This window comes from Monodelphis domestica, chromosome 8 (assembly GCF_027887165.1).
Source record: "Monodelphis domestica isolate mMonDom1 chromosome 8, mMonDom1.pri, whole genome shotgun sequence".
Classification (NCBI taxonomy): domain Eukaryota; kingdom Metazoa; phylum Chordata; class Mammalia; order Didelphimorphia; family Didelphidae; genus Monodelphis; species Monodelphis domestica.
Genome location: NC_077234.1, coordinates 108,706,452 through 108,734,274, shown reverse-complemented (window position 1 = coordinate 108,734,274; position 27,823 = coordinate 108,706,452). Strand labels below are relative to the sequence as shown.

Genomic DNA, 27,823 nt, shown 5'->3' with positions numbered 1-27,823 from the left:
CTAACTTTTATTTAAAATATTAAAGGAAAAAAATTATTTAGAAAAAATTCACTTAAATAAGGCATTATAGAAAACAAAATTTAGTGAAAGAGAAATGTAAAAAATTTGCCTGTTTCTGATGCTATCAGATTCTTTATGGATTCAGTTGAACTGGCATTAAATCTGCAAAGATCTGTATTTTTCCTTGGTAAAATAGAAAGGACCAATAAGAGGAAGTCTTTACCCTTGTGAAATTTATAGTAGAGTAAACATAAAGTCTTTTTTAGAATAAATCTTTTTATTCTATGTCTTCAACTGAATAAACATTTATTAATTACCTACTGTGTGCCAGGCTCTGTGTTAGGCCCTGAAGGCTGTAAAGACTAGATTAAAACTGTTCCTGCAAACAAGAACGCAGCTAAATAAATACATAATAATTTGAGGATTAAAAGCACTAACTAGAGTTTTGTTGAGTAGAAGTGACAGAAAAACTTTTGTATAGAAAATGGCACAAGTTGATTCTTTTTTTTAAATTTTATAGTATTTTATTTGATCATTTCCATGCATTATTCCTTAAAGACAAAGATCATTTTCTTTTCCTCCCCTCCCACCCCCGTAGCCGACACGTGATTCCACTGGGTATCACATGTGTTCTTGAATCGAACCCATTGCCATGTTGTTAATATTTGCATTAGAGTGTTCATTTAGAGTCTCTCCTCTGTCATGTCCCCTCAACCACTGTAGTCAGGCAGTTGCTTTTCTTCGGTGTTTCTACTCCCACAGTTTGTCTTCTGCTTATGGATAGTGTTTTTCTCCTAGATCCCTGCAGATTGTTCAGGGACATTACACCTTCACTAATGGAGAAGTCCATTACGTTCGATTATACCACAGTGTGTTTGTCTCTTTGTACAATGTTCTCCTGGTTCTGCTCCTCTCGCTCTGCATCACTTCCGGCACGAGTTGATTCTTGAAGCTCAGTGTTCAAAGAAAAGGAAGAAAGAAAGAAGTGTCTACCCAATGCAGACAGCCTATGTGCAGTCAAGGGATTAAGAAATTGAATACTGAGTGCTAGGAACAGCTAATAAGCTCATTTGGCTGGATTGTTACCTCTAGCAACAGTTTGAGCTTGATAATTCTCCTTTTTCTTATTTATCTGAACTGGAAATGTGACATGTTGTATATTGAATAATCAGAGAAGTCATAAATTGCAAAAACTATTTAATTTGTTATTAGTGGACAACTTCCCATTTTCTCTGAAAATAAGTTAACTTTTTATAAAGAGAGCACATTAGCATACATAAAGTAGTATCTTGCTCTAGTTATAATATATCTTTAATGTGCTGCACATTTAGCTTCTGTGTAGCTACTTATTTTTATAATAAAAAGGCAGAGTTGCCTCAAATGATTGTGACAAGGAAATCACTTTAAAAGACTGATATATATTAATTTAAGGTCGCCAAGGAATTCAGCTATGTAATTCCTAAATGAAAACTCAAGTCAGCAGTCAACCTTTTATGGAGTTTAATTACTTTTATGTAATTAAAACAATAATAAAAAATAAAAAAATAAAAGTATGTAAATACTTTTATGGAGTTTAATTAACAGGAGGAAGAAAGGTATGAGAGAGAGAGAGAGAGAGAGAGAGAGAGAGAGAGAGAGAGAGAGAGAGAGAGAGAGAGAGAGAGAGACAGAGAGAGAGAGAGGGAGGGAGAGAGAGGGAGGGAGGAGGGAGAGGGAGAGAGAAAGGGGAGAGAAGGGAATAGGGCTTAAATACCCCTTCTGTTTAGGCTGGGCCAAAAGGCCCAAGCCCTTAGATAGCTGAGGCAAAGAAAAGAAATCAGTACCTATCACTCACGTGACCAAAATGGAGAAACAGTCTCAGGGGCCTCCACCTCCAGCTTCCTTTAGAGCAAGCTTCTCAGAGCACAACCTCTCAGAGCAAAAACCTCTCCAACCAACCACCCAGTCCTCAGACCCTCCTATCTTTAAGGAAAAAACATCCAAGTTCCCTCCCCTCAGTTCTCACATCTACCAATCACTGTCCATGTCTTCCCTGTGCCAATGGTGGCAGGGAAATCATAATAATTAGTTTAACCCATAATAATAGTTTAACCCAGGACTGCCCAGAGGTCTGTGGCTTTGCACATGTCTGTTGAAGGTCATATTCTCAAATAATTAAATCTTGATCCTTTGCTACAGCCCTTCCTAAATCCTGTTACCCTGAGTAGGGTGGAGATTGGAATAATTAAATTTTCAAATCTGTGGCAAGAGAGATGATCATGATTTGGGGGTAGCTGGGTTGTTTGTTGTTATTGTTATTGCTGTTGTTTGCCCAGCCAGAAGTAATGGCCTTTTCTAATATTCACTGAGCAATGAATTCTTAGATTCTATAATTCTATCAAAATTATCTGTAGAACATAATTTTAAATTTAAAACCAAATTCCCTCATAGGATGTTAGTGATCATTTCATACTTATTAAGACCTCTTATTTCCCTAATGTTTTTATTTTTAATTTGTCACTGCTATTTTATCATTTATTCCTGCCAGATTCTGGATTTCCTATATGACAGCAGTTATTTAGTATGCTGGGAAGTGTCACTCTATAGGGAAACTTTTTATATTGCTACCTGTGGACATTTGAACTGTATGATATTTTTAGATTATCACTACTCTCCATATTAGGGAGGTATTGCCTTACTGAAAACTATAATTCATAAATATTGAGAATTAATTTTCATTTTGTGGTTCAATACTCACATATCTTCCCTTCTAGTCATAAGTTGAGGTTAGTTAGAAATATTCTAACACAATTGTAATTTAATCATGAATAATCTTTAAAATACTTTGAAAATTTTATATAAAAATACTTTCAGCTGTGGTGATGATCATTTTCCTAGAATGATAAATTGTTGGATAAGTATAATGAAAATTAATGCTCAATATTTTTGTTTTATTCATTTCTTTGTGTGTACTTTAGAAATCACTTCTGTGTTGCTAATTTAGGTTCAGATTTTGGCAGCACAGACCATAAGAGTGCTATAAACAAGTAACAAAACCTATTCCAAGTAAAATAAGTTGAAGAAGTAGCTATATGGGCACCTTTCCATAGCTCCTGTTAAGTGAAGGAAGATGAAAGAAAGGCACTTAATAGGGAATTTAGATCAAGGTGCAATTTTCTGTTCCCTAAAAGTATAAAGTGTTTTAAAAGAAAAGATAGTTATACCCTGCTCTTCATTGTTCTCTAATGGGACACTAATATTAAGAATTTATACAGCTAAGATACTTTTATAGAAGCACACTCATACATTGCTTTAAATGTTGCTCTAACCTGTATCGCCTGCAACAATTTAGAATATATTTAATTTTGATTAGTTGGTTTAATAATGATGAAAATGTTTTGATAGAAAAAATGATTTGGAATTCCATGACTGTTACATAAATAGTTAATTTTACGATTGGACTGAATATATTTAATTGGTTGCCAGGGATTTAGGTTCAGATTTTGCCACTTTAAAAGACTGATATATATTAATTTAAGGTCGCCAAGGAATTCAGCTATGTAATTCCTAAATGAAAACTCAAGTCAGCAGTCAACCTTTTATGGAGTTTAATTACTTTTATGTAATTAAAACAATAATAAAAAATAAAAAAATAAAAGTATGTAAATACTTTTATGGAGTTTAATTAACAGGAGGAAGAAAGGTATGAGAGAGAGAGAGAGAGAGAGAGAGAGAGAGAGAGAGAGAGAGAGAGAGAGAGAGAGAGAGAGAGAGAGAGAGAGAGAGAGAGAGAGAGAGAGAGAGAGAGAGAGGAGAGAGAGGAGAGAGAGAGGAGAGAGAGAGAGAGAGAACTCTGGCTCCCTCTGAGCCAGGTATTGATTCTAAGGCTCCAGCCAGGGGAAAGAATTCTCAAGACAATGGGCCTTTTCTTTAATGTGAAATCTGCTAAATCTCATGTCATTTCAACTATGGCTACATGATCTTTGAAGTGTTTCTTCCTAGTTGTTTGAAGTGTTTGCTACTTGGCCTCAAAGCTCTGGATTTGACCATAATATTTCTGAGAATTTTAATTTTGGAATTAAATTAGGAGATTTTTTAGGAGATAAATTTCAGGAGATAATCAGTAAAATTCATGCAGTTTTTATTTTTCCCTCTGGTTTTAGAATATCAGAGCCATATTCCTTGATAATCTTTTTTAACCATAGTATCTAGCCCCCCAACCCTTTTTCGAATCATGGCTTTTCAGGTAGCCCAATACTTTCTTAAATTATATTTTCTTAATTTGTTTTCCAAAGCAGTTATTTTTCCAATGAGATCTTTTACATTTTAAAAATATTTTTATTTTTAATTTTGTTTATTGTTTCTTAGTGTCTCATGGAATAATTAGCTTACACCTTCCCAGTTCTAATTTTTAAGAAATTATTTTCTTCAGTGAAACTTTTGTATTTTTCCATTTAGTCAGTTCTGTTTATTAAGGAATTCCTTCCTTCAGTGAATTTTTAATTCCAATTTGGCCAATTCTGATTTTTAAGGTATACTTCAGTGTATATTTGACCAATTCTGTTTTTTAAGTGTTAAATTTTCATCAGTATTTTTTATGACTTTTGACTCTCTTTTCATACTTTTCTAGCATCGTTCTCATTTCCCAATCTACCTTTCTTATTTGATTTTAAAAAATCCTTTTTTGAGTTCTTCCAGGAATTCTTTTTTGCATTTGGAACAATTCACATTTTTCTTTGAAGCTTTGATTGTTGCAGTTATGACTTTGTTGTCTTCTTCTGGGTTTATGACTATAGCTTTCCTTTACCATCTCAACTTTATATAGTTAGATTCTTTTTTTCTTGTTTGCTTATTTCACAGGCTATTTCTTGACTTTTAACTTTGTGTTAACGTTTGGCTCTCTTCCCAGAGTAGAGGGGGCAGTGTTCTAGGCTTGAGACCTTTCAGAGCTAGCTTATGAGTTCTCTTAGGTTTCAGTGCTTCAAAGGTAGTCTACTCTTAGGAGACATGTGGTTGCTGTTCCTCAGCATGTGCTCTGATCTTTCCCCAGAAAGGAAACTTGTTCCCTCACAGCCACCAGCACTAGCATCCTTTTGGCCCTGACACTATTTCCAGGTCCCCTGCTCTCCTCTAGCCACAATTCCCAGGGTTCTCTTCTTGTGTAAAGATTAAAATTTAGGGGAAATGGGGAGACTGAGGCAGAAAAGAAATGTAGAAATCAGTTTCTCTCTGCAAGGAGTATTATAATTTTTATAGGTTTATTGAAGATTAAGGATTAAAGAAAATACAGGATAAGAAACACATGTCTAGGCCATAGAGTGGCCTAGACACAACCTCACCTACATTATGAAAAAAGCCAGGCCTGCCCCAAAACGGAAGTCCAAGAGTCCGAGAGACCCCTCAAAAGCCTTTCAATCAGCTTAAATACCACCTCGATCTCGGCCCAGGTGAGATTACAAGGCATTCTGGGGAAGTGGAGCAAAGGTTCATGGGGATTGTAGTCCTGTATTCGAGTCTATTTTTTACATTTCACCGTGTGATCATTTTTGAAAAAATTATTTTCCCCAAAAGGATCATAAAGACACAATAAACTTAAAAGATTACAATAATGTGAGGATAAGAGAAAAAAGAATAAAACCAATAATTGCTGAACGCATTGACAAAAAGCCATTGGGGGCAGTCCCCTTTGGCATAAAAGTATACATACAAATAAATGTTCAATCAACCACACCCAAAGTTCAATTTGATCTTGTGCAACTTGTGGTCTGGAGGCTTCTTCATGGTGGCTTCTCCAACAGTTCAGTTCTGGATTCAGAGAGGTAGCATCTTCTTTACCTAAAATTCTTCTCAAAAGGAATTTAAACTTTGCAATTTACAATAATATTTTTTTATATTTCCCCGTGTTGTGGGTGATTGAAAGATACAGAATCAGTTAGGGATGCATGGCTGAGGTATGAGGTATATGAATCAATTGGCAAGAGATATTAAAAAGACATCAGAAAAATCAAAAAGACTAGAAAAATTTCTGGATGAAAATATAGACTCTCAAAGTCTTATGTGTAAAAATTCCAAGTAAAAGAAAATAAATCTATAACAGGTCCTTGAATCAGGGCCCAATCAAAATGATCTAAGCAATGATGCATTTACCCAGTCAGTAGCCTGGTCTACAGAAAGGTACCACACTATGAGAGGCAGAAAAGAAAGGGACCAGATTATAGGAGCCAAGGTTTGGGGGATACTCGTCTGTGAGTATCTTCAGAGCGAGTGTGGACACAAGGAAAGCCTATGTAGTAACAACATGTTAAACACAGTAACCTCGAGTCTTCACACTAGGTTCAAGACCTTTGTATTGGCCTAGACGTGCATCAGTCCATCCTGGATTGGCCTTTCTTTGGCTCTGTGCAATGGCTCTTGTGTGTATATCTTGTCCTGGAATCAGACAGAATCATTAAGCAAAGTCCCATAATTTATTTAAATAATTAGTGGCATCATTTTTATAGTCACAAGCCTTTTAGGGCATGCATTAGCATGTATTTCAAACTTGTAGCACTGAAAAGTCACAAAGTTAAAGAAAAATTTAATGCTGGTGACATGTGCTTCAAATATAAAATGGAGAGAAAAAATAAAAAAACTGAAAGTATATTGCACATGCAAGAAAAATATAATAATAAAAGAGCTTTAAAAAATTCAAAAATATAGCTTATAATCATTGACACTCTGTGTCAGCTAAGAAATGCAAGGCTTTCTCACCAAAAATGAGATCCATTTCCTCTTAATATCTGGCCATGATCACTGTGAGTAGAAGGCAAATGAATTGAACAAGGTTAACATTTCTTTCATTTTAAAAAATGCAATAGTGCAAATATGTAGTTATCAAAATCCCCAAAATTCTCAATAACCCAATTAATTACAATAGCAAACAAACACACTTTCATTTTTCACATAAGTTGCTGTAAGACATTTTTAAAACCTATGAATTGATGGATATTTGTCACAATTTTTACAAACGTAGCAATCTTTCAACCTTGGTATTTAAACATATATTTTTTTAAACAAAGTAAAACTCATCTTTGGTTAAGAACATAATCAAGAAATCTAGATACCATTCTGGTGCAAGTAAAATAGTGAGCATCTTGGAGGCTTTTAGGGATACAAATGCCCTGAGATTAACTGCCCAACTTACATTCACATGTGGAAATGTTGGGGTTTATAAAATGTATTTCACTTCAGCTACTATTGGCCTTACCTCGTGGTAGGGGAAGGCAAAAATAACCAGAGATTGTTAAGAAAAAAATTCCAAAAATCATGTTTTAAAAACCCTTAAAATCATTTGAGATATTTAGCACATTAAATTTTTTCCAAGGTTGTTAATACAATTATAACCAGTTCTGAAGTCCATCTATCCTCAGCAAAATAGAAAAAAGCTGTTTTGTTTTGTTTTGTTTTTTTATATGGGCTTAATTCACAATAATATTTGTTCAACACAGCTATAGGGGAAAAACAACAGAATTTCAAAACTCAGTACATTCAAAATAAATTCAATCAACCTTCAGTTCAAGCAGAATAATATTGAATCCAGTAATATATAAACTTAAAATCACAAAGTTAAACCATAACAAAAAACGCAATAGAATACAGAGATTTTTATAAACCATTGGAGTCTGAAATGCCTTAAATATAACCTCCAGTCTTTAAAGTTCCTTAGGTGTGTTTATCCATTTAAATGTCTTTTGTCCGAAGGCAGAGTAGTAAGAACTAGGCAATGGGTTTCAAGGGACCCGTTCAGGCCCCCATAGCTGGGAAATATCTGAGGCCAGATTTTAACACAGAACCATGCTCTCAGTTCCCTGAGCCACTCATTTGCAAATTCAAAGTTGAATCTTTCGGCTGAATGTTTCCTCTGGCATGCAGGTGAAATCAATGAAATTACCAGAACAGTCAAAAAGTATCTTTTTACACAGCCTATTGCTTTTTAAGTTTCTGTTTGAAAAATCTGTTTCTTCTCCTCTCCCTTTTCTCTCTTTCCCCTCTCTGATAGCCCTGTGGCCAATACCCCCATCCATGTGGAGGCTTAGCCTAAGGGAAAATTACCCGGTCTCCTTTCCCTCTCTTCTCTCCCCTCTGCCCACGTGGCCAATACTGTTACCAGCTGGTCACAATGAGTCCTGAGCGATCTGCTCCAAGGATCTGGGTGATGAGCCAACTGGGGTTGTGCTCGTGGGTCTGGGGCGCAGAAATAGGCAGACAGCGGGCTGGTGAGAGGCCAGGAGCAGGAGCTGGAGTGGCTGCGGGGGTGGGCAAGGCCAGGACCAGGTACCAGGTGAGGACGATCAGGGCTGCAGGCTGCAGGCAGGAAGCGACCGGGCTGAGCCAGGTGGGATGGGCAGCAAACGCAACAGGTCCGGAGCCTGTAGCAGCTTTGCAAAAGGTAGAAAACCTTGGCCAGAGAGATATGGCTCAAAAAAAAAATAATTTCTAGGTACTAGATATTAAAGATTAAATCAGAATATTGAGAGTTTTTTTCTCCCGAAGTGGTTACGCCAACTGTAAAGATTAAAATTTAGGGGAGATGGGGAGACTGAGGTAGAAAAGAAATGTAGAAATTAGTTTCTCTCTGCAAGGAGTATTATAATTTTTATAGGTTTATTGAAGATTAAAGATTAAAGAAAATACAGGATAAGAAACACGTGTCCAGGCCATAGAGTGGCCTAGACACAACCTCACCTACATTATGAAAAAAGCCAGGCCTGCCCCAAAACGGAAGTCCAAGAGTCCGAGAGACCCCTCAAAAGCCTTTCAATCAGCTTAAATACCACCTCGATCTCGGCCCAGGTGAGATTACAAGGCATTCTGGGGAAGTGGAGCAAAGGCTCATGGGGATTGTAGTGTTGAGACCTGGGCCCCCACTCTCCCACAAGTGCTCTCATACATTTTTCTCTTCCCTGGAACCTTCACTTGTGTAACAGTCATGTTGTGGCTGCAAGAGCTATTGTTCCTCTTCATTTGGGACTGGGCCCCAGAACTGCATAGGAGCAATTCAAGAGGCTCTTGCTGACTCAGTCCTCTACTTCCAACCAGTTGTCCAACCAACCTCTGCCTCTCACCCCTCAGTGTGCCCTAAGGACTCCTAGCTGTAGACTTTGCTGCCTGCAGTGTAGCCTGGCTCTTATCACTGATCTGGTGAAACAGACCTTTTTTTTGCCAACCTCTTGTGTTTATTATGCAGATTCAAAATTTGATTTCATATATCATTTAAAGTTGTTTGGAGAGGAATTTGGGAGAATGTACTTTATCATCTTGGCTCTAACTCCTCCTCTTGAGGTTTTCATTTGATTGCTTGCTGACTGTTTACTGGAGAAATTGTAGTGGTCAAGGACTTGTTAGACTATATGGTTTCTTTGAGCTCCCTTTGAAAGCTGAGGTTCTGATATTTATAGAAATTCAAGAATAGAATTCGAGCAATCACTAAAATAGACTCTAGGTAGCTTGTCTGTTTTCTCTCAAAGGCAGATTTTTCACTGCTGTTCTCTAATTTCTCTTTAATTTTTACTTGATTCTTGATGTTGAATTGAAGTTTTATTCCCTCCATCTGAAAAAAAAAATTATTTGATGTTTTTCTTCAAAGCTTTATAAAGTTAAAAAAAACTTTTCAGTCATTTTCAAAATCTGTTCTTATATAATAAAATATTTGAACAGTCTAAATGCTCTTGTAATAGATTTTTAAAGAAAATTAGTATTTAAAATTTGCAAGTACTATTGTTGAGATACTCCTTTAGTAAAGATTTAAATTGTGATACTTTAGTTTGACAAGTGAGTTTTCTTCACTTGTAAGTTATGGTATTACTTTTCTTCTTTTAGTCTAATCTAATGAGTACAGGCACACATGATTCAATATTCAGTAATATCTCTTCAAAATTATCTTTGTTTCTCAAATATGTCTTAAATAAATTTGAGATTTTCCTTCTGACTGTTCCAGATACCCTTTACGTCACCTAAATAAAGAGATATGCTTTGTCCATACAATGGCTTCTAGATTTAAAACCTGGATATTAAACATTAATAGTAAGGAAATGTGTTCTGGATAAGGATAATGTTCACGTTATTGCTATTTGCTTATTTGTAAGACTATGCAAATGACTAAACTTTACTTGCCTCCTTAAAGTTCTCTTCTCTTAAAGGCAGGTTCCTTATCTGTTCCCCATGCTTACAGTGAGGAAGTAATGAAATTAATATGTTTTGAAATCATTAAAACTAACTATATAACACAAATTCTTACATTTGTTTTCATGAAGTATTCTAGGTAGCAGTGCCTAGTAAATAGGATGCTATACTTAAAGTCAGAAAACTTAAGATCAGATCCCTCCTCAGACATTTATCAGCTGGGTGATGAAAAAGTAAGCCACTAAGCCCTCAGAGTCTCTGATTCTGCATCTTTAAAATGGGATGAAATATACCTGGTTTTATTCATTCATACAGTATTTTTAAGGCCCTACTATTTTTAAGGAAATATGCCAAGGTTATAAGAAAGAAATGAAAGTGTCACCTTCCTCACAGAGTTTACATTCCACTTGGGGATGGAGGCAAATATATAAAGACCAGGTAATGTTTGGGGAAAGGAAAGCACTGAAAACTGGGGGGAATCAGGATTTGCCTCCTAATGGTAACATTGGAATTTTGCATTAAAGAGAGCTAGGAAATCCAAGAAGGTTGGAGGGAGAGAATTATTTGTAAGAAGGACCATTGCTGCACAGATGCCTGCAATGCAGTGTCCTGGATGAAACAACAGCAAGAGTACAAGAAGGTGACTCATGGAAAATTAGTCTTGAGAGATAGGTTGGGGAACATGTGAAGGGCTTTAAATGCCAAACATAAGAGTATGTATTTTCTTTTCAAGGCAGATGAGAGGCTTGTAAGTTCTTGAGCTGGGCAGCGCCATGGTCACATGTATACAAGATCAGAGATGGGAGCTATTCCCCTAAGCCCCGAATGTTTCAATCCAGAACCACAGAGGTGTGATGATGAAATTTTTTGAATAATAATATTTAAAGATCATAACTCTCCAAACAAAGCTGTTCTCTGAAGTGAATCTGTTCATTATGATTACTTCTGATGGGATGGTAGTAGAAATGCAAAGGAGGCAGATTTCCTTACAAGATAGCTGATTTGTGAGTGAGTTGAAGACCTCTCTGTTTGTAATTGTGGGTTTCTTCTTGTCATTTGGTCTTTTTTCCCTACCCTCAACCACTCTGACCCCTGTGTTGGCTCTGACATTGCTATGGTAACCCTCAGGGCTAATGGAATTCCCTCAATCTCTTTTCACAGAGGGTGATGAGACAGGAGTGATGGATAGTCTGCTGGAGGCCTTGCAGTCAGGTGCTGCTTTCCGAGACCGAAGAAAAAGGACACCAAGGCCTAAAGGTGAATATTCCACTTGTTTCATGTTACTTTCTAGGGAATTACAACATAGAAGAACCTTTTAAAAATTATTTCTTTAAAGGCATGCATTATGAATGTATTGCTCTAGGTTATAATTGTTTAGAGTTTCTAGCATTTAGTTTAATTCTTTTCTTGAAATGACAAATGCCTGAGAAATACACATTCCTGTTGACTGATATCAATCCCATTTATAAATCTGCTCACTAAACTTACCACAAATTTATTAGCATGACACAATTCAGCTACAGAACCACATATATCTTATCTTCATGGAGATCATAATATAAAAACTAAATGGCAGGTAAAAATCACATTATTGTCTACTGAAACAAGTATTTCTTTGGTAGTGTAACATTGTCTTGTTTCCAGGAATATTAATTTACCCAAGGTGGGGGGTTGTGATCTAGATAATATATTTAAACTTCTTGAGAGGAGTAGATTGTTATATTAAGTTTCTTTTATTTCTCTTTTTTTAATAGATATTCGACAAAGTCTTAGTCCAATTTCACAGAGGCCTGTTCTAAAAGCTCGTAACCATGGTAATCAACAATATTTATAAATTGAATGTTCTTGTCTACTTTTATTGATCTTTGATTTCAGTAGGTTGCTCTGATCCTCTTAAGTTTCTAAGTAAGAATGTGAATATGTGATTGAGACCCATTTTGTATAAAGATCATGTAAGATTCCAACTGTTTATAGTTTCTTATTTTTCTGTGGTCGTTTACTGGATTATAAAAAGGAAGCATCAAGTTTATTGTTTGCAGAAGCAATGATGCAATAATCTTTGATAATTGCTCTTCAGAGTTCCTTTTCATAGGCTATAAGGTCTCACTGAATTATGTTTTAAATAAGTAGAAGCATGGAATATCTCATTTCAAGGTAATAATTTAAAATACTGAATAAGAGATCCATTTCCTTCCCTATATTTCATCCTGTTAGTCATTGTTCTTTGAAATAATTCAAATAATATCTCAACAGAGATATAAATATCATTAAGGTTCATAGTATGCTGTTGTAGAAAGAAATTGAAGCCAGTACAAAGACTGTAAAAGTGATATGTTAAAAATCAACAACAAAAAAATAAAAGAAGCCAATTTTAATTTTTATTTAAATATTGCTTTTGTTTAACTAACTCAAAGACTGGCCTACTGTTTTAGGGAGGTGGTTTCGGGGATGAGAGAGGATGAATTGTATTGGGCCAGTATCAGGTTGTTAACTGTGAGTGGAAAGGCCAACAGAAACTCAAACCAGGGCAGAGTCTGATCTGAAATCAACACACAGACCACTCAGTAACTAGGAAATTGGGAAAGGTTGAAATGGATATAGGTTCCCTGATACTAATTTTCTCTAACTTAAGTCCCTAGCATCTAAATGTCTCTTCAAGGAGATTCTTCACAGAATTGGTCTACACTACTCCTCACTTCAATTACCTAAAATTCTCAGTCCCTGCTCCAGCTAATTCTGCACTAAAACCCCGCTTAGTTGATATTACAGTACTGGTCTGTGGGAAGTTTGGCAGGGCCCAGGGAAAGATCCCAAGCCAGGATGGACTCAGATCTCACTCACTAACAGCTACACTTGACTGGGTGTTGAGTCAGGCTAGCTAGTCAAGGATCTTCTTCTCAGGAATCACAGGTCTTAACAGCAATGAACAGGTAAAGGTAATCCACCATGTAGCTTGGCAGCAAGCCTCCAAGATGCTTGCAGTCAGCAAACCCCCAGAGAGACTCCCATTGCTTCTCAGCTTTTCAGCTCAACCCTCTTTTCAACATTCCAGAATACTTTCCCTGTTTGTCTCCTGCCTCCATCCTTTAAATCTGTCCCCTGCAGACTCTCCTCTCATGCTATACCCTCTCTTATAACACTACGTATATAATTTCGAACTCACACTTAATTGGAGAACTCTTAAATTTCTGTTAAACACCTGTTTCCCCTTCTTTTAGCTTTCTGTGATATAGATGGTAGATCTATATAAATTCTTTGGTGCTTTTCTGCTGATATCATATCACTTCAAATATTTGTTGATACACTAACAAAGTAAAAACCATATTCCCTTTTCACTTAAATGTGTCCTATTTACCTGGAGAAAAATATAAGAATACTTAGTTTGGACAGGTTTAAGTCAATGGTCCTTATTATCATAAAAGTTCATTGAGTTATTTTGATTCCTCTAAAGACTCACAAAATCATGAAACTTACTTGTACTCTTAAAGGCATGAATTGAAAAAGAGTGAGGTTGTTAGGAAGGAAGAACATAAAGATGCATACTCTTTAATACTGACTTATAAGTGAATGAGGTTAGAATAAATTTTTTTGTGGAAGTGAATATCAGAATACAAATGTTTTAGGAAGAGTAATCTCATGGCAATGAGAAAAAGGAATTAGAACCAGACAATACCAGTAGGAGCTATGCTTGTAGAAGAGTTAAAAAGATAGAGGTCAGAATTGAGATGATTTGGTTGTCATCTACATACACAGAGATGACAGGTGAAACCATGAAAATAGATTAGTTTTATAAGGAAGAGAATGTATAGAATGCAATAATCTGGACAATTAGTCTTATAGAATATTCATTATCAGAGGATGAGAAGAAAAGATGAAGTAGTGGTCAGTTATATAGGACAAAAACCAGAACTCCATCCTTTTTCATTGGCTTTCCACTAACCCTAGACTTTTTTCCTTCCTCAACTCTATTTCCTGTATTCCTTTTCTTCCTTCAGTCTTAATTCAAATTCCACCTTCTACAAGAAGCTTTTGCAATCCCCTTCTATGATAGTGCCTTCTCTTTCTCATTATCTCCATCAACTCTGTATATATTCTATTTGTACATAGTTGTTTGAATGTTGTCCCCAACATTATGAGCTGCTTGTAAGCAGGAACTGCTCTTGTTTTGCTTTTATATCATCTGTGCTATATGCCTGCCACATAGGAGGTGCTTAATAAATGCTTGTTAATTGATAGATCAAATTATAATATAGAAAGTCATTTCATATATATTATAATATCTTGGAAACTTGTAGGATGAGGTTTCTAGGAGTAGGGAATGGTCATTAGTTTAAAATGTGTAAAGAAGGTGTGATTGTGTCATTAAAGATGGAACTGAATTGACAGTTATCTGTGCTATTAAAGATATTAAGCTGCCCATTTGATCCCATTTATAAGTGTGGTAGTAAATATGTTAAATAATGTTGATGTTTAATTTCACTTTTTTTTGCTCCTCAAAACTCTTAGATCTCTGAGGTAATGACATTTTTATTGGTGCTTTGATTTTTATTTTCATTAGGAAATTATTCTTGTCTGCCCTAATTTACATTGCTTTGTAATATTTTGTCACTAAACACGCATTTGAACTGATATCCTCATCTAAGTTCATTGTTCCGTATGCTTTTTTATTGTTTTTACTTTACCATTAACAACAAATTATATCATATTCATCTTTGTATCCCTCAAAGTGCAGTATATTGCATAATTTTGTTTAATTCATAAGTATATAGAATATTAAACAATTCTGAAGTATATGATTTTAGAATCTATGGAAGTTACTAGTACTTGTCTTTCTCATTACTTTAAAACCCATACTAACTACCTGCTAGCCCCACCCTCATTGAAATTAAATAATGAATAATGATATATTTTTTCAGAACCCATAATGTACCTTTATGATTATAACAAATATCCATGTCATAAAAAATGTAAGAATAAGACTTTAGGCCAGATGGATTCCAAAATTGACAAAAAGTCTTGATATTGATATTAATAGATAAGATCTTTTCTCTCTACTTCTGAAAAGAAAAAAACCCAAATTAAACTTATAGACAGGAGCAAAGCAGTATGGTTGCCCCATAACTACCCCTACCCCTCTAATTCAATGTTCCATTAAGAAAAATGTATAAGATTGGTTTTATTCATGCTTTACCCATGGAACCCCATGTTAATCTTGCTTTTTTGAAAACCAAGACATTTGGGACTTAATTTTCAAATCACTATATATTTGTGCTTTTTTGATGGAAATACATTTATCTTGATGGTCTTTCATGTTCTAAATATAGCACTGGCCAAATGACCTCTGGTAATGAATTCAAAGCAAAAGTAACTTCCTATTTATTAGTATTAACATCTTTTTTTTTTTAAGAGAACTATAAAAATAGTTTCTAACTTTACCACGAATTGATTGCTTATCTGTTTCCTTACTTTCAATGAGTACTCCACAAACAGAAACCATAAACTCTTCATGTTTTCTTGTCCATGTCTTCCTATAGTTATTTTGTAAAAGATTCTCAGCACTTCAGAGGCCTTCTTTTTGGTGATAGCAGTTTTTTTTTTTCAATTAAATATTTTTGGTGACTCTTAATATTTAAACTATTCTTCTGTTATCTCATTCTTAAGATAACCATTAACTACCTCCTTCCTAATTCATAGATACTTTTAATAATTCCTTTATGCCACTTCTTGAATCAAGTCATCCACAGTAATGTAAGACATCCATTTGGTATTTAACATGTGTCTTTCTGTTACCTTGTAAATTGTTAATATCTTTTGAGATTTACAGTGTCACTGAGAGAGTATGGTTACTAAGAGGTAGATTTTTCACAGACTTGTTTTTTTTCCCCATAATTGCGGCCTTTATTTGTTTCATTTAGTTAGCATACTCCTCTTAAATGTTTAAAAATTTTAATACTTTTAATTATGATGATTTAAAATTTTAATCTTCAGATGCAGAAAATGGTTCAGGAAGGCTGACTTGCCCAATGTCACATAGCAACTTGATAGAATGGGAATTCCAGTCCAGCTCCTCAAAAGCCTGCCTATCTGGGCCTCAGTTTAAGATGTTTTACTGGATAGTCTCTGAGGGTCCTATAAACTCTCCATTTATCATCCTATAATTATAATTTTAACTTGTAGTGACAAATTTTAAGTATTTAAAAGCAATATACTACCTAAATTAAACACAAAACTGAAAAATGACTATATTAATGCCAGTTACCCTTCTGTTGTAGATTGTTCTAGTATTCTTCACTAAATGTGAAAATAACTATAACATTTATTAAGTCTGGTAATAGCATAAATAATAATGATTAATAAATACTATGTACATCATTGAACAAGTTTGCAGTGTACCTTTAGCAACCAAACCTCTCCTTGATTAATCCAAGGAGCTATCATAAAACAATTCTGTAATAAAAGTCCACAGAATACATGAAATAATGAATACTAAATTTCATTGAAGAGAAGAAAAAGATAGTAATATTCATTTAACATATACATCTGCTTTATTAAGTACTCTTGCATTCTTTTGTAGCATCCTCAGGGTTAAAAGATGCTGGCAATTTTGTTTCATTTTGAAATGTGATAATTAGGCCTATTAAATTATATGTGCATATTTTTCCATTATAACACTTCATGCAGCACAAAACTGCCAATGCCAGAATATGCAAATAAAAACAAAATACTTATTTACCACCATATCCATATTAAAAGTTAGACTAATAAATACTGTAATGCATCTAGATTTACGTGATCTCAAAAAAAATGTTCATAGCAACATTTGATTCACAATTCAGTTCTGATATTAAATCAAAATACTGTGGGATTTCAAACCTGGATATACTCTTTAGCTAAGACTCTTTTTTAAAATCCTTCTTAATGCTTACATTATAAGAATATAGTTAAGCCAGAAAGTTTTATATGTGAGAAAATATAGACAGTATTTTATTATTGATACTTTATCATTTGGTAAGAGACCCAATTTTCTAATTGTACTGTAGATGGTAGTCTTCCCCTGTCCCAAAGAAAGGAAGAAGAAGAAAAAACAGAATCCTTTTAATTCAGTGGGATCCATCATCAAGTCACCACTCAAAAAAAGTAACATTCTTAAATGCTCTCAAATGTCCAGTAGGAGAAATAAATGAAGGACACGGTGCATTAAGGGATTTCTAGCTGATTCTCTCAGGGCAGAGCAAATGGCTAGAAATGAGAGCTCATAGGATCGTTGTGCTTTGGCTTTCTTTAGGAGTTTCTTGTCTAATAATCTGTCTTCAGACTTGAATATCAGTTTTAAATCTGGTCTTGTTCATTTTGCCAGTTACTGATTGAAAGGTAGAGAACAGTTAATTATTCTCTGCTAAGTTAACCTAGTTTCTGCTAAAAGTAATTGCCATAAGATCATAGTATTAAAAATTTGTTTTGTTATTCACTGTAAATGAATTTTATTTCTTTTCCTTATTCACTTCTTCCTTAAAAAATGAAGCAAGGGGGGCAGCTGGGTGGCTCAGTGGATTGTATTCTGTTATCTCCCAATGAATTTTCTGTTGGGGTTTTGTGTGTGTGTGTGTGTGTGTGTGTGTGTGTGTGTGTGTGTGTGTGTGTGTGTGTGTCTAGCTTTTCTTACTCTATCCTTCATCTGAATGGTTTGTTTTTTTAACTTTAAGTATACAATTTGTACTTGTCTTAATTGAACCTTGTCTTGTTTTTGACTAATCATTTTTCTAATTCATCAAGGTTATTTCTAATTCTTTTCCTGTCTTCTACACTGTTTAACCCCTGCCCAGCTTAGTGTCATCTGCAAATTTAATGAGCAGATTCTCAATTCCTTAATTGAGAATCTGCTCATTAAGTTTTAATATTTTATCATTTTATTTCATATCATTTCCACCCTGCGGGTGATGGTACCTTGACTTTGCTCTAGTCATGCCCATATTTTTCATTATCAATTAACATTTATTGAGAACCCAGAACTAGCATGATACTATAGTAGGTACTATGAAGCCTAAACATTCTGTGTTAAATGTAGTCCCTGACCTCATAGTATTTAATATGAGGAGATGAAAAATGATGAAGTCCAATAGTTTAAATAAAAACATTGAAAGCATTTAATATAACTAATAGATACATTTTCATATATACATGGAATGGTCAATTATGTGAAATAATGAAATTCAGTAGATGTAAGTTAATTAAGGAAGGCTTCTAAGAAGAATGAATTTTAAGGTAGATCTCAAAGGACTGATATTGTCCTTAGGCAGCAAGGATGATTTTTCCAGGTGAGTTATTTGTATTCTTCAATGACTAATGAGGTTGTTCAGCTACCTAACTGGGACTGGTGTTTCTGCTTACAGCATTTTGAAAAATCCTCACATAGTCATTTCTATCACTTTTTCAAAAATAATAATAACAACCACAACATATTTGTATGGCACTTTCAGTTTTACATAGTACTTTACTCAAACCAGCTATGTGAAATAGCTAGTATAAATATTATTCCCATTTTGCAGATGAAGAAACCGATAGATGAAGTGATATGTCCATAGTCACATTAGCACTTGCATGTCAGAAGATGGAGTGATAGGCCTTGAATCAGGAAGGCCTGAGTTCAAATTCAGCCTCAGACACTTACCATTTGTGTGATTTGGGACAACTTTCTTAACTTTTACTTGTATCAATTTTCTCAACTATAAAATTGGAACAGAACCTATCATTTAGGATAGTCGTGAAGATTAATACAGTACCTAACATAATAAGTGCTGTATAAATCTAGCTATTATTTTGTTATTGCTTTTTTTAAAATTACTCTTCCTACACAGATGTGTTGATTTAAAGTATATCATTCCTGCCACTACATCATTTCCTCCAGAAGTGTATGTTATTATATGGGTACATACATATATATTATATAAATGAAAGATACATCTATATGTCTATGTGGATGCATATAATATTTTACATTATGCACATACTGTATATGTACATTTCCTACCTGACTCTATTTTTTAAATTGTTCCATCATATGCCTACACTTCATAATTCATAAACTTTTTAGCTTCCTTATGTGTGTTGTCTTTCCCCCATTAGATTATCAGCTCTTTGAAGGCAGGGACTCTCTAATTCATTATTTTTATTCCCAATACTTAGCACAGTGCCTGGGCCATAGTAGGCACCTAATAAATGTTCACTGACTAAGCATGTGGATATATGTATGTGTGGTAATGTATAAATATCAATATCTTTCTATATCTCTGCATGCATATAATGCCTCTCTCTATACACACACATATATGTTTGCCTATTTGCATTCATGATTTCAAAGTAAAAAAATATGGAATGAATGGGGAAAGGCTGTTTCAGAGGACAATCATGAGAAGAGCAGAAAGTAATGAAATATTTGAGGGTGAAAGTAGGGAATGTGGTATGAGGGCACTGAAGTGAATGGTCTCTATTTGATTAATTATAATGCCACATAATCTGGCATTGTGGAGAGATTGGCATGTAGGGCTTGAACAGAGACAAGGTTAGGAATAGCCTCTATTTGGTTAAAAAATCAATAGGGCAAGTGTTAAAGGGTTGTCTTCTGGGAAGGGGACAGATCAGATTAGATAACATAAATTTTTAGTGGTCCCTGTTGTCTCAGCTGAATGACTGCTCCCTGCTCTCCTCTACTGCACAGGAATAGGAGAGAAGCTAGGAGTAATACAGGTTTGGGTTTTAATGACATTTGAACATCAATAGGACAGGGGATAAGGGATTTGAGGGTAGAGGACAATATAGAGTTTAAATGGTTATAATTATAGGGTTGGAATTGGGAAAGATAGTAGGGATTAGGATTGATGACCCAAAGTTTCTCAGGGATAGAGGGAGTAGAAGTCTAGGTGAGAATGAAGAATAAATTTAGCTACCTGTGCAGAGTAGGTTCTGATCTCATAAAGGAATTTCCAAATGTTTTGTCATTAAATTCGATCACTTATTGGGCTGGTGTGATCAAAGATATGATCATTCATAATTAGGGCAATAAAGAAATAAATAGTTGGGTTGAGGAGATTAGAGAATTGGAAGATTCGGGTATTTGAGGACATCAATATAGATGTTCAAATTAGCTGGTATAGGGACAGGAAATGGGGTTGAAGCTCTGAGGCTGGTGCTTCAACTTGCCTTAGTGTCTCAGCTTTATTCTCATAAGGTAGCTGAAACACTCTAACCTTAATTCTTCCTAAGAAAGTAAATCAAAATTGCAATTTGAAATATGATAATGCTGTATATCTGTAGAATATCTACTTTGATCTCTAATTTACCTGTTTTTTTATACCTGCAAATACACCAGCCCTAACCTATACACTAAATTAGTCCAAGACAACCTCCCTAGCCCGATTAATGTCGTTTATTTATAATATAATTATTTATATGCAATTAATCCTAAAATTCTGAACTAAAGCTTTTTTTAGGCTTTCATACAGTCACATAAGAAAATGTGGAGAGGCTTATACTGCTCTTAGCATATTTCCTGTTTCATGAGAATTGTTTGTATATGTAATATATGGTTGATTTGAGTACCTCAACATATACAGGTATATTATAAAACAATAAAGAGGATAAAAGCCAGTGCCTTAGTCTTAAAATGGCTTCCTAAAACTTTTTTAATCTATTGATATCTTCATTTAAATTATTTGACCCATTTTTTTGCCTTAGTTTACTTTGAGCAATTCTAGTTATGAAAATGTGGCTCAAATCTCCATTTTTCTGAACATTCCCCTAGTCACTTACCTCTATAGAAGCCACAAAAGTTTAAAGTATTTAGTGAAGACAATATATAGCAAGTTAGTTAATGCAGAAAAATAAATAAAAATTCTTCTTATTCCCTTTCCCTATAATATTCAAAATAGGTATAGTCTCTAGCATTTGATAATCAGGAAATAGCAGCTTCCCAAGAAATTGTGATATGATGTATGCATGTATGTGTGAAATAGGACAAAAGAAAAATGGTTCCTTTACTCCTCTCAGTTTTGTAGTCAGACAACTTGGGAGATCAAGAGATCAGAGAGTAGGTCTCTGGATCTGTGGGGGATGTGTTCCATGGTCTACTGTGGATGGCTGAAACTATGGATATAGTTGAACACTTGCTGACCCCATCTCTCTCTCTCTCTCTCTCTCTCTCTCTCTCTCTCTCTCTCTCTCTCTCTCTCTCTCTCTCTCTCTATGTTATCTGCCACCTCCAAAAAATACCCTCCAAAAAGTGAAAGGAAACACAGAAGAGCTGGGAATGCCAGGGCATGCCACAACTGCTGGGTATACCTCAAGCTCTTTGAAGTTGATTATGGATTAGAGGCTCCTACTGTTATTTTCTTTTCTGGGTCCAAGGTCATCAGATTCCCACTCTGGGCTTTATAAATGCTTTTAAAGAGTTGCATGGTTCCTCCATTTTTATCTTCTCTCTGACCTTTAGTAAGTAGACTCTTGCCATCATTATGCTTTCTTCCTGAAGTTCACTTCAGGAGGACTCCCTCCAAGCCCACTCAACCTGATATAATCCTGCATCTAAATTAAAGTTGGCCAGGATTCTGGTATTCTGAGCCTTCCCCTAATGAACTATAGCTTTCTTCTTTAGGCCATTAGGATTAATGAGGTCAATGAGTCAACTATTATTGGAAGTGATCAGTTTCCCTATCACACATATCACAGTTTCCCTATTATGATCTTTAATATTGTTTTACTAATAATGAAATGAAGTGGTGAATACCAGTGTTTGAAAGCAGTTATCTAACTCTGGAGGTTATTTTTGCTAATAATTTGGGGGTATGGAGGAGCTTTATAGAAGTATATCCTGGGGAAATCTACTTCCCTAGATCAGGGAAAACAGGAAAAGAACAAAAATATTTATAGCAGTTTTCTTTGTGGTGGCAAAGAATGAGAAACTGAGGATGTCTATCAAATGGAAAATGGCTAAACAAATTGTGGCATGATCATGATGATATACTACTATACGATGAGAAAAGATAAGCAGATTAATTTTTTCAAACTTGGAAAGAACTGAGATCATGAAAAGTGAAATAAGTAGAATCAAGAGAAAGAACAATATACAGCTACAGATTTAATGTTTGTTGGATATCTTGTGAATGTTCACCTCCAAAGAATGAACTAAAAAGTAGAAATACAAAAGATATACTTTATATATATTTGCCTTCGATAGTGTGGGGAGGGATGGGCTGCTAAAAAAATAAACAAATAAAGTATATGCTGGCCACAGCACCAATCTCAACTGACCCTAGGCTCTCTTCCTCACAGTTTAGGACTAGATTATTCAACTCACGTGTATCCACTTTTGAAAGTCACTCTGGTTCTCTATGGGACAGCCATTTGGATACCACTATCAGGGTCTTAGGGCTAATCATGATTGGAGGCATTCTCTGCTACTATTCACCTCCAAAGCAACAGTAATTGCAATATTTACTCATTAGAAGGCAGAAGCAACAGTAATCAAACCCACTAGTAAATCCATAATCTGGGTCACATTATCCCACCAATGTATGCTGCATCCATAGGGAAGAGTGGGCATATGCTTACCTGGATCTTAGGACAGAGTTACTTGAATAATGAAGTCAATAGACCTGGCTCAACTCATAAAAGTCTGTGGATAACAGCCCTTGATTTTTTTAGAGCATATTTTGCACCATTTTTTCACTTCTGGACAAAACTTGTTCTCTGCTGTCTACTCCTCTTCTGATCCCAATAGCTGTTCTGATTGTCAAAGCCATTTCTCTGCTACAGAAGCCCTAGCAGGATCTTTTAGCACACAGCAGTGCTTAGCAAGGTGGTGAGAAATGTTCATCTCTTTTAGCAAAAATCACTAATATAGCTCTTAGCAAAAAATAGCTAAAAAGCTTATCCTTCACCTCTATTCCTTGAAAACTCTTTGAATGGAGGGTAGAGGAGAGTTCCTCCCCCAATATCTGGTTAAAGAGAGCTGCCAGTCAACCTATTCATGTTCTATGCCCTGACAAGTTACCTTCTGCTCCCTCCTCAACCCTCCTGCTTTTCAGCTTCATTTTGTGTTTTATCTTTTTCTCATTAGATTGGAAACTCTTTGAAGACCAGGACTCTTGTATTTCTAGCCTTTAGCACAGTGCCTGCCACATGGTTAGTGCTTAGTAAATGTTTCCTGTTTTATTGGTTGGTTTTCTTTCTCACTTTTAAGGTGCAGGTATACACTAAAGGGCAACCTAGCCACCCCTAAGGGATTTTCCCTGTTTCAAGCTGTAGAAAACACTAGAGAATAATAAGCAGAGACAGCTCTTTAAACAGCAGTGGGTTCTGTTTTCCTCCAACCAGTTTTCAACCACATCAGTGCTCCCCCCTTCATTTAAACAGTTCTTTGTATCATCTGCAAAACCTGCTGGTCCATTTTGGTTAACTCCTACACTTCTGTATTCTTCCTTCTTTTTGTAGCATATCATTTTCTTTGTCTTCAATTCCCAAGATCTTCTGACTCTATGCTTCAAGTCAAGGCCACTTTGCCTTTGTTGTAATCTCTGCCTTATGATATAAAACTCACACAAAAATTACCTTTCTGTTCAAGTAATACTCCTTCAATCTCTCTAGTTACTCGATAGTCTAAAAACAGTAATAAATAAATGATCTGATGGACCTCAATGGACTGTAGCAAACTTTGCCTAACTGCTGTGCTTTTAGACAAGCCCTCTCAATACATTTCTCTAAGGGACCAGTTTTCCCTTACTTTGTCAGAACAGTCTGTGTCTCTCTAAGCATTTTTATATGAGAGATTATATTTCTACTTATGCTAATTTTTTTCATTTTATTAAAGGCATTCGATTTTTCCAGCAATTTTTCCTTTATACCTATCTTGTCTACTTTTCTTTCATTATAGTAGTTGTCTTTATTGTGCTTTTGAAAAGATCTATGGTCCATGTAGAATGTATATCAGATAGGTTGCCTTTTTGGAGAAGTAAGAAAGGGAAGAAGTAGAATTTGACTCAAACTTTAAGCAAAGATTAAGATTTTTTAAAATATAATTGGGGGAATAATAAAATATGGAAAATTTTAAAAGTCATAGAGACAAGGAAAATGCCCCAATTTTAAAATAAAAAGAGAAGAGATTGCAAACCATAAAAAAAGAAAAAAATAGAGACTCCTCAGATTCTATAAAGTTTCTGCAGTATTGTTGATTATTGTTTCATGCTTACTAGTGGCAGCTAGATGGTGCAGTGGATGGAATGCTGGACCTAGAGTCGGGCAAGCTCATCTTCTTGAGTTCTAGTCTGGCCTCAGACACTTACTAGCTTTGTGACCCTTAGTCACTTAACCCTGTTTACCTCAGTTTCCTCATCTGTCCAATGAGCTGGAGAAGGAAATGGTAAATCACCCCATTATTATTGCCAAGAAAACCATAGATGGGGTCACAAACTGAAATAAACAACAACAAATGCACCTACAGCTATAAGCGGACTGTACTTTGAATAGTTATAAAAATGTTTGTCTCTGCTCTGTCAAAAATAGTCAGAAAAAGGAACATCTCTTTGGATTTAGTGTGTAAGTAGAATGTCAACTATAGTATCACACAACCCAGTCTCTGCCAAATGAAGCTTGTTGGTTCTTCCAACATTCCTGGATCTTGCCTGTAATATTGTATATCACCATAAGTGCTTATATGCCAACTACTTAGCTTTGCCACAGAATCATTAATGATCATTATCCAAGTGCCTAATTTTGTGCTGTTAAGATGAATACCTCCATTTTTTAAAACTTGTGTTATTACAGAACTCATTCCAATTTTCTTTTTGTTATTTCTTGCTCTCTGAATGTTTCACAAACAGCCTGCCTGATGTTCTCTAGTTTGTTTGGTTTTAAACAGTTTAAAAGACCAGCTGACATTTCAAATCCCTAAACAATCTATTAACACATTATGGATTCCAATGGAATATTTCAACTTAGTCTGAATTAACCAGCCTTTGTGATAATTATATTAGGCTTCTCTTGTCTTCACTTTCCTAAGGATTATTATCCACCTGAGTAGCAGACTCTTACTGCTTAAACAACCTTGATATTTTTTAAAAGACAATTTCTCTTTCCTTAATTTTTATGAAATAAATGTCACATAACCCAGTTGGGAGTACAGGGGAAGGGAAGAGACACATTTACATGGGAGTTTTTGCTTTTGGCTATTTTACCTACATTCCAGATATCTTTGTGGGTTTTATTTTTAAAGAAAGGTGTAATAATGATATTTTGTTGTGGCTTTTAAAAGTCTTATGTGTACATTAGGTTAGAAAGCTTAAAAAGTCTTCTGTTATTAATTAAAGAGCCCTAGTGCCATGAAGTATGAGTGTGAACTCTGGCTGTTCTGTTCAGTAGTGGTTATAATGCAGTACACCAGCCAAAGCCAGAGCCTCCTGTTGTCTGGGCAACTCCAGTTGCCATAGCAATGAAATTCTGTTGAGGGAGCAGGGCGAATGCTAATTGTAGCCATTTGTTGTTCCTTCTGTCGATCCCCTAACTAGCACAGTTGTAGAGCAGCCAGAGACTTTGGGTGAACAGCACGGAGTGCCCCCCAAAGCATTGCCGCTGAAGGCAACCGGCTGCTCAGTTTAAAAATTGTTTGAGCAACCAACAGGGCTGACAGTGCCACTGTGTGGGCAGAGGCACAGCTTGACTCACACTCTGACAACTGTTGATCTGGGATTTAAAGGGAAGACAAGATCATTTTAAACCCTGTTAAGAAGGGACTTATGGCATAGAGATAGGTGCTAGGCAACTCTTAACCACCTGTATCTAGGCCTAGTCTCAACACTGACAAATCCAGAAGCCTAAGAGCAAGACCTATGATGTACTCTTACTTTTGTTTCTAATATGAAACCAATAATATGACCTATGGTTAAAGGGATTCATTGGAAAGATTGGAAGTAGTTTATTGGAATTCATAAAGGCTACCAGAAACAATTTACCAGTTTACTCCCCCAGTAATGTTTTCATTATGAATCCTTATTTTTAGATGTGTGTGACCTGGCTGGCAAAAATATGTTAAAACTCGGGTGGATTCTAATATGCTTCAGCATGGGGGAAATGGCAGGTAGTTAATTTATAACAAAACCCAAATTGCTTTAGGTACTTTGAAAAGAAAATAAATCATATAAAAGGTCAGTAAAAACATTTGAAGTACCATTATTACAGCTTCCTTTTAAAAGATTTTATTGACAATAATATAATAAAATTAGAGTAGTTTAAAAATTTGCTACAATAATACATTTTATATTGATTTAAAATATATACACATAAGCAGAAGAGACCAAGTGTTTTGGCTGAAATGGACTTAAAATGAGTGGAACTTCTTTATAGTACTGCCAGTACTACCATGGTTTTGATATATAGTATCTAAATTTGCATATTAACCTTCAATTATAGCTAAATTTTTATTAGAATGAACTATAGTAATAATTGTATCAGGAACTATTCTGGTCCTTGTTAATTAAATACTAGTTTGTCTTATAGTTACAAGATTCCCAAATAAAGAATGTACTTGGGGGGAAAAATTGCCCTTAGTGATTATTAATCTGTTTACTGCCCTTTTGGTATGCTTTTAGTGACTGAAGACAGTAAAAAAAGTGAAGTCAGAAATCCAGGACATGAAAGAACCTTTCCTTTGGACTTTGTTTTTCCATGAAGACCCCTAATGGTTAGATCCACCTAATTTAGCCCTTGTTGAATATGCACAAGGGTTTTACCACCTCAGTCATGTTTTTGAAACCAACAAGACAACCTGTGGCACCATTGCTGGAGATGGTGGGCCAGGCCATTTCTCTTGGGGCATGAACACTCTCTACCTACCTGAAGGCTAATGAAAATCTTCCCATTGCTACCTACAAGAGTCCTGTCCACAAGATCATACCTCTCACCCAGCTCCCATTCTTTATGAGCTGAGTGCACTAGGCACGGGATAAGCTTGATAGCAGTACTATCAAATGTTTGTAAACTTTTTACTCGGTCTTGTTTCTGCAATTATGTCTTCTTAGTATTTTACTTTGGCTTTGTCTCCCTTTCTTCTGTCTTGCATTGTTTCAAATTTCCTTCTTTAGTCCTACTAAATAAACAAGTCCCAGATGATATGTTTAAAATAGGGAACAAAGAAAGGGGGTGAGGTGGGGAGAGTGTACTGAAGTTTTAAAAATCTGTTTTCCTGGCAAGCACAAACTGTCAGTTCTTGTGAAAACATTTAGGCTATCCTGCAGATTTGCCAAGAATAATGTGAATTTAAAATGATTGGATTTGCCAAGTTATAGATTCCTAGATTGACTCCTGCTTATCTTCTGATCCCATCCTTAGAGAAAGAATGCTTTTATTGTCATTACATTGTATTTCCACTACAGCTTCACCATCTGTACTGGACATGTCTGTAATGAATCTAGGAAATAAGGTTGCAGTTATAGACTGCATAGCTATAGTATATAGCTATAGTATATAGACTATACTAAGAGTTGTTAAATTTATTTTGATTATTTTTTTATTTGCTGTGAATAAAAGCTTTTTGCCCCCCAAAGTAAGAAATTTTTATTCTCACTGTGAATCTAGTCTAATATTTTTGAATCATCATTAACAAGTTCAATATTTTTATATGAGAAAATGACAGTAATAT

At 35.2% G+C, this 27,823-nt stretch overlaps 2 protein-coding genes across 7 annotated transcripts in view; one reads left to right on the top strand and one right to left on the bottom strand.

Moving 5' to 3' along the window:
• Window positions 1–27,823, top strand: part of DIAPH3 (diaphanous related formin 3) — a 445,793-nt gene that overhangs the window by 322,698 nt on the left and 95,272 nt on the right. For 3 of the 4 annotated variants that reach the window (XM_056806852.1, XM_056806851.1, XM_056806853.1), the window contains 2 exons: window positions 11,302–11,397; window positions 11,895–11,954. In XM_056806852.1, coding sequence (XP_056662830.1) covers window positions 11,302–11,397; window positions 11,895–11,954 — 156 coding nt within the window. Of the gene's footprint in view, window positions 1–10,873; window positions 11,145–11,301; window positions 11,398–11,894; window positions 11,955–27,823 lie in introns of those variants that run through there. The other variant, XR_008913852.1, reaches the window with a different exon arrangement.
• Window positions 5,221–27,823, bottom strand: part of HDAC8 (histone deacetylase 8) — a 41,190-nt gene continuing 18,587 nt past the window's right edge. For 2 of the 3 annotated variants that reach the window (XM_056806859.1, XM_056806855.1), the window contains one exon: window positions 5,221–9,568. In XM_056806859.1, coding sequence (XP_056662837.1) covers window positions 9,556–9,568 — 13 coding nt within the window. In that variant the 3' untranslated portion in view covers window positions 5,221–9,555. The remainder of the gene's footprint in view (window positions 9,569–27,823) is intronic. The other variant, XM_056806856.1, reaches the window with a different exon arrangement.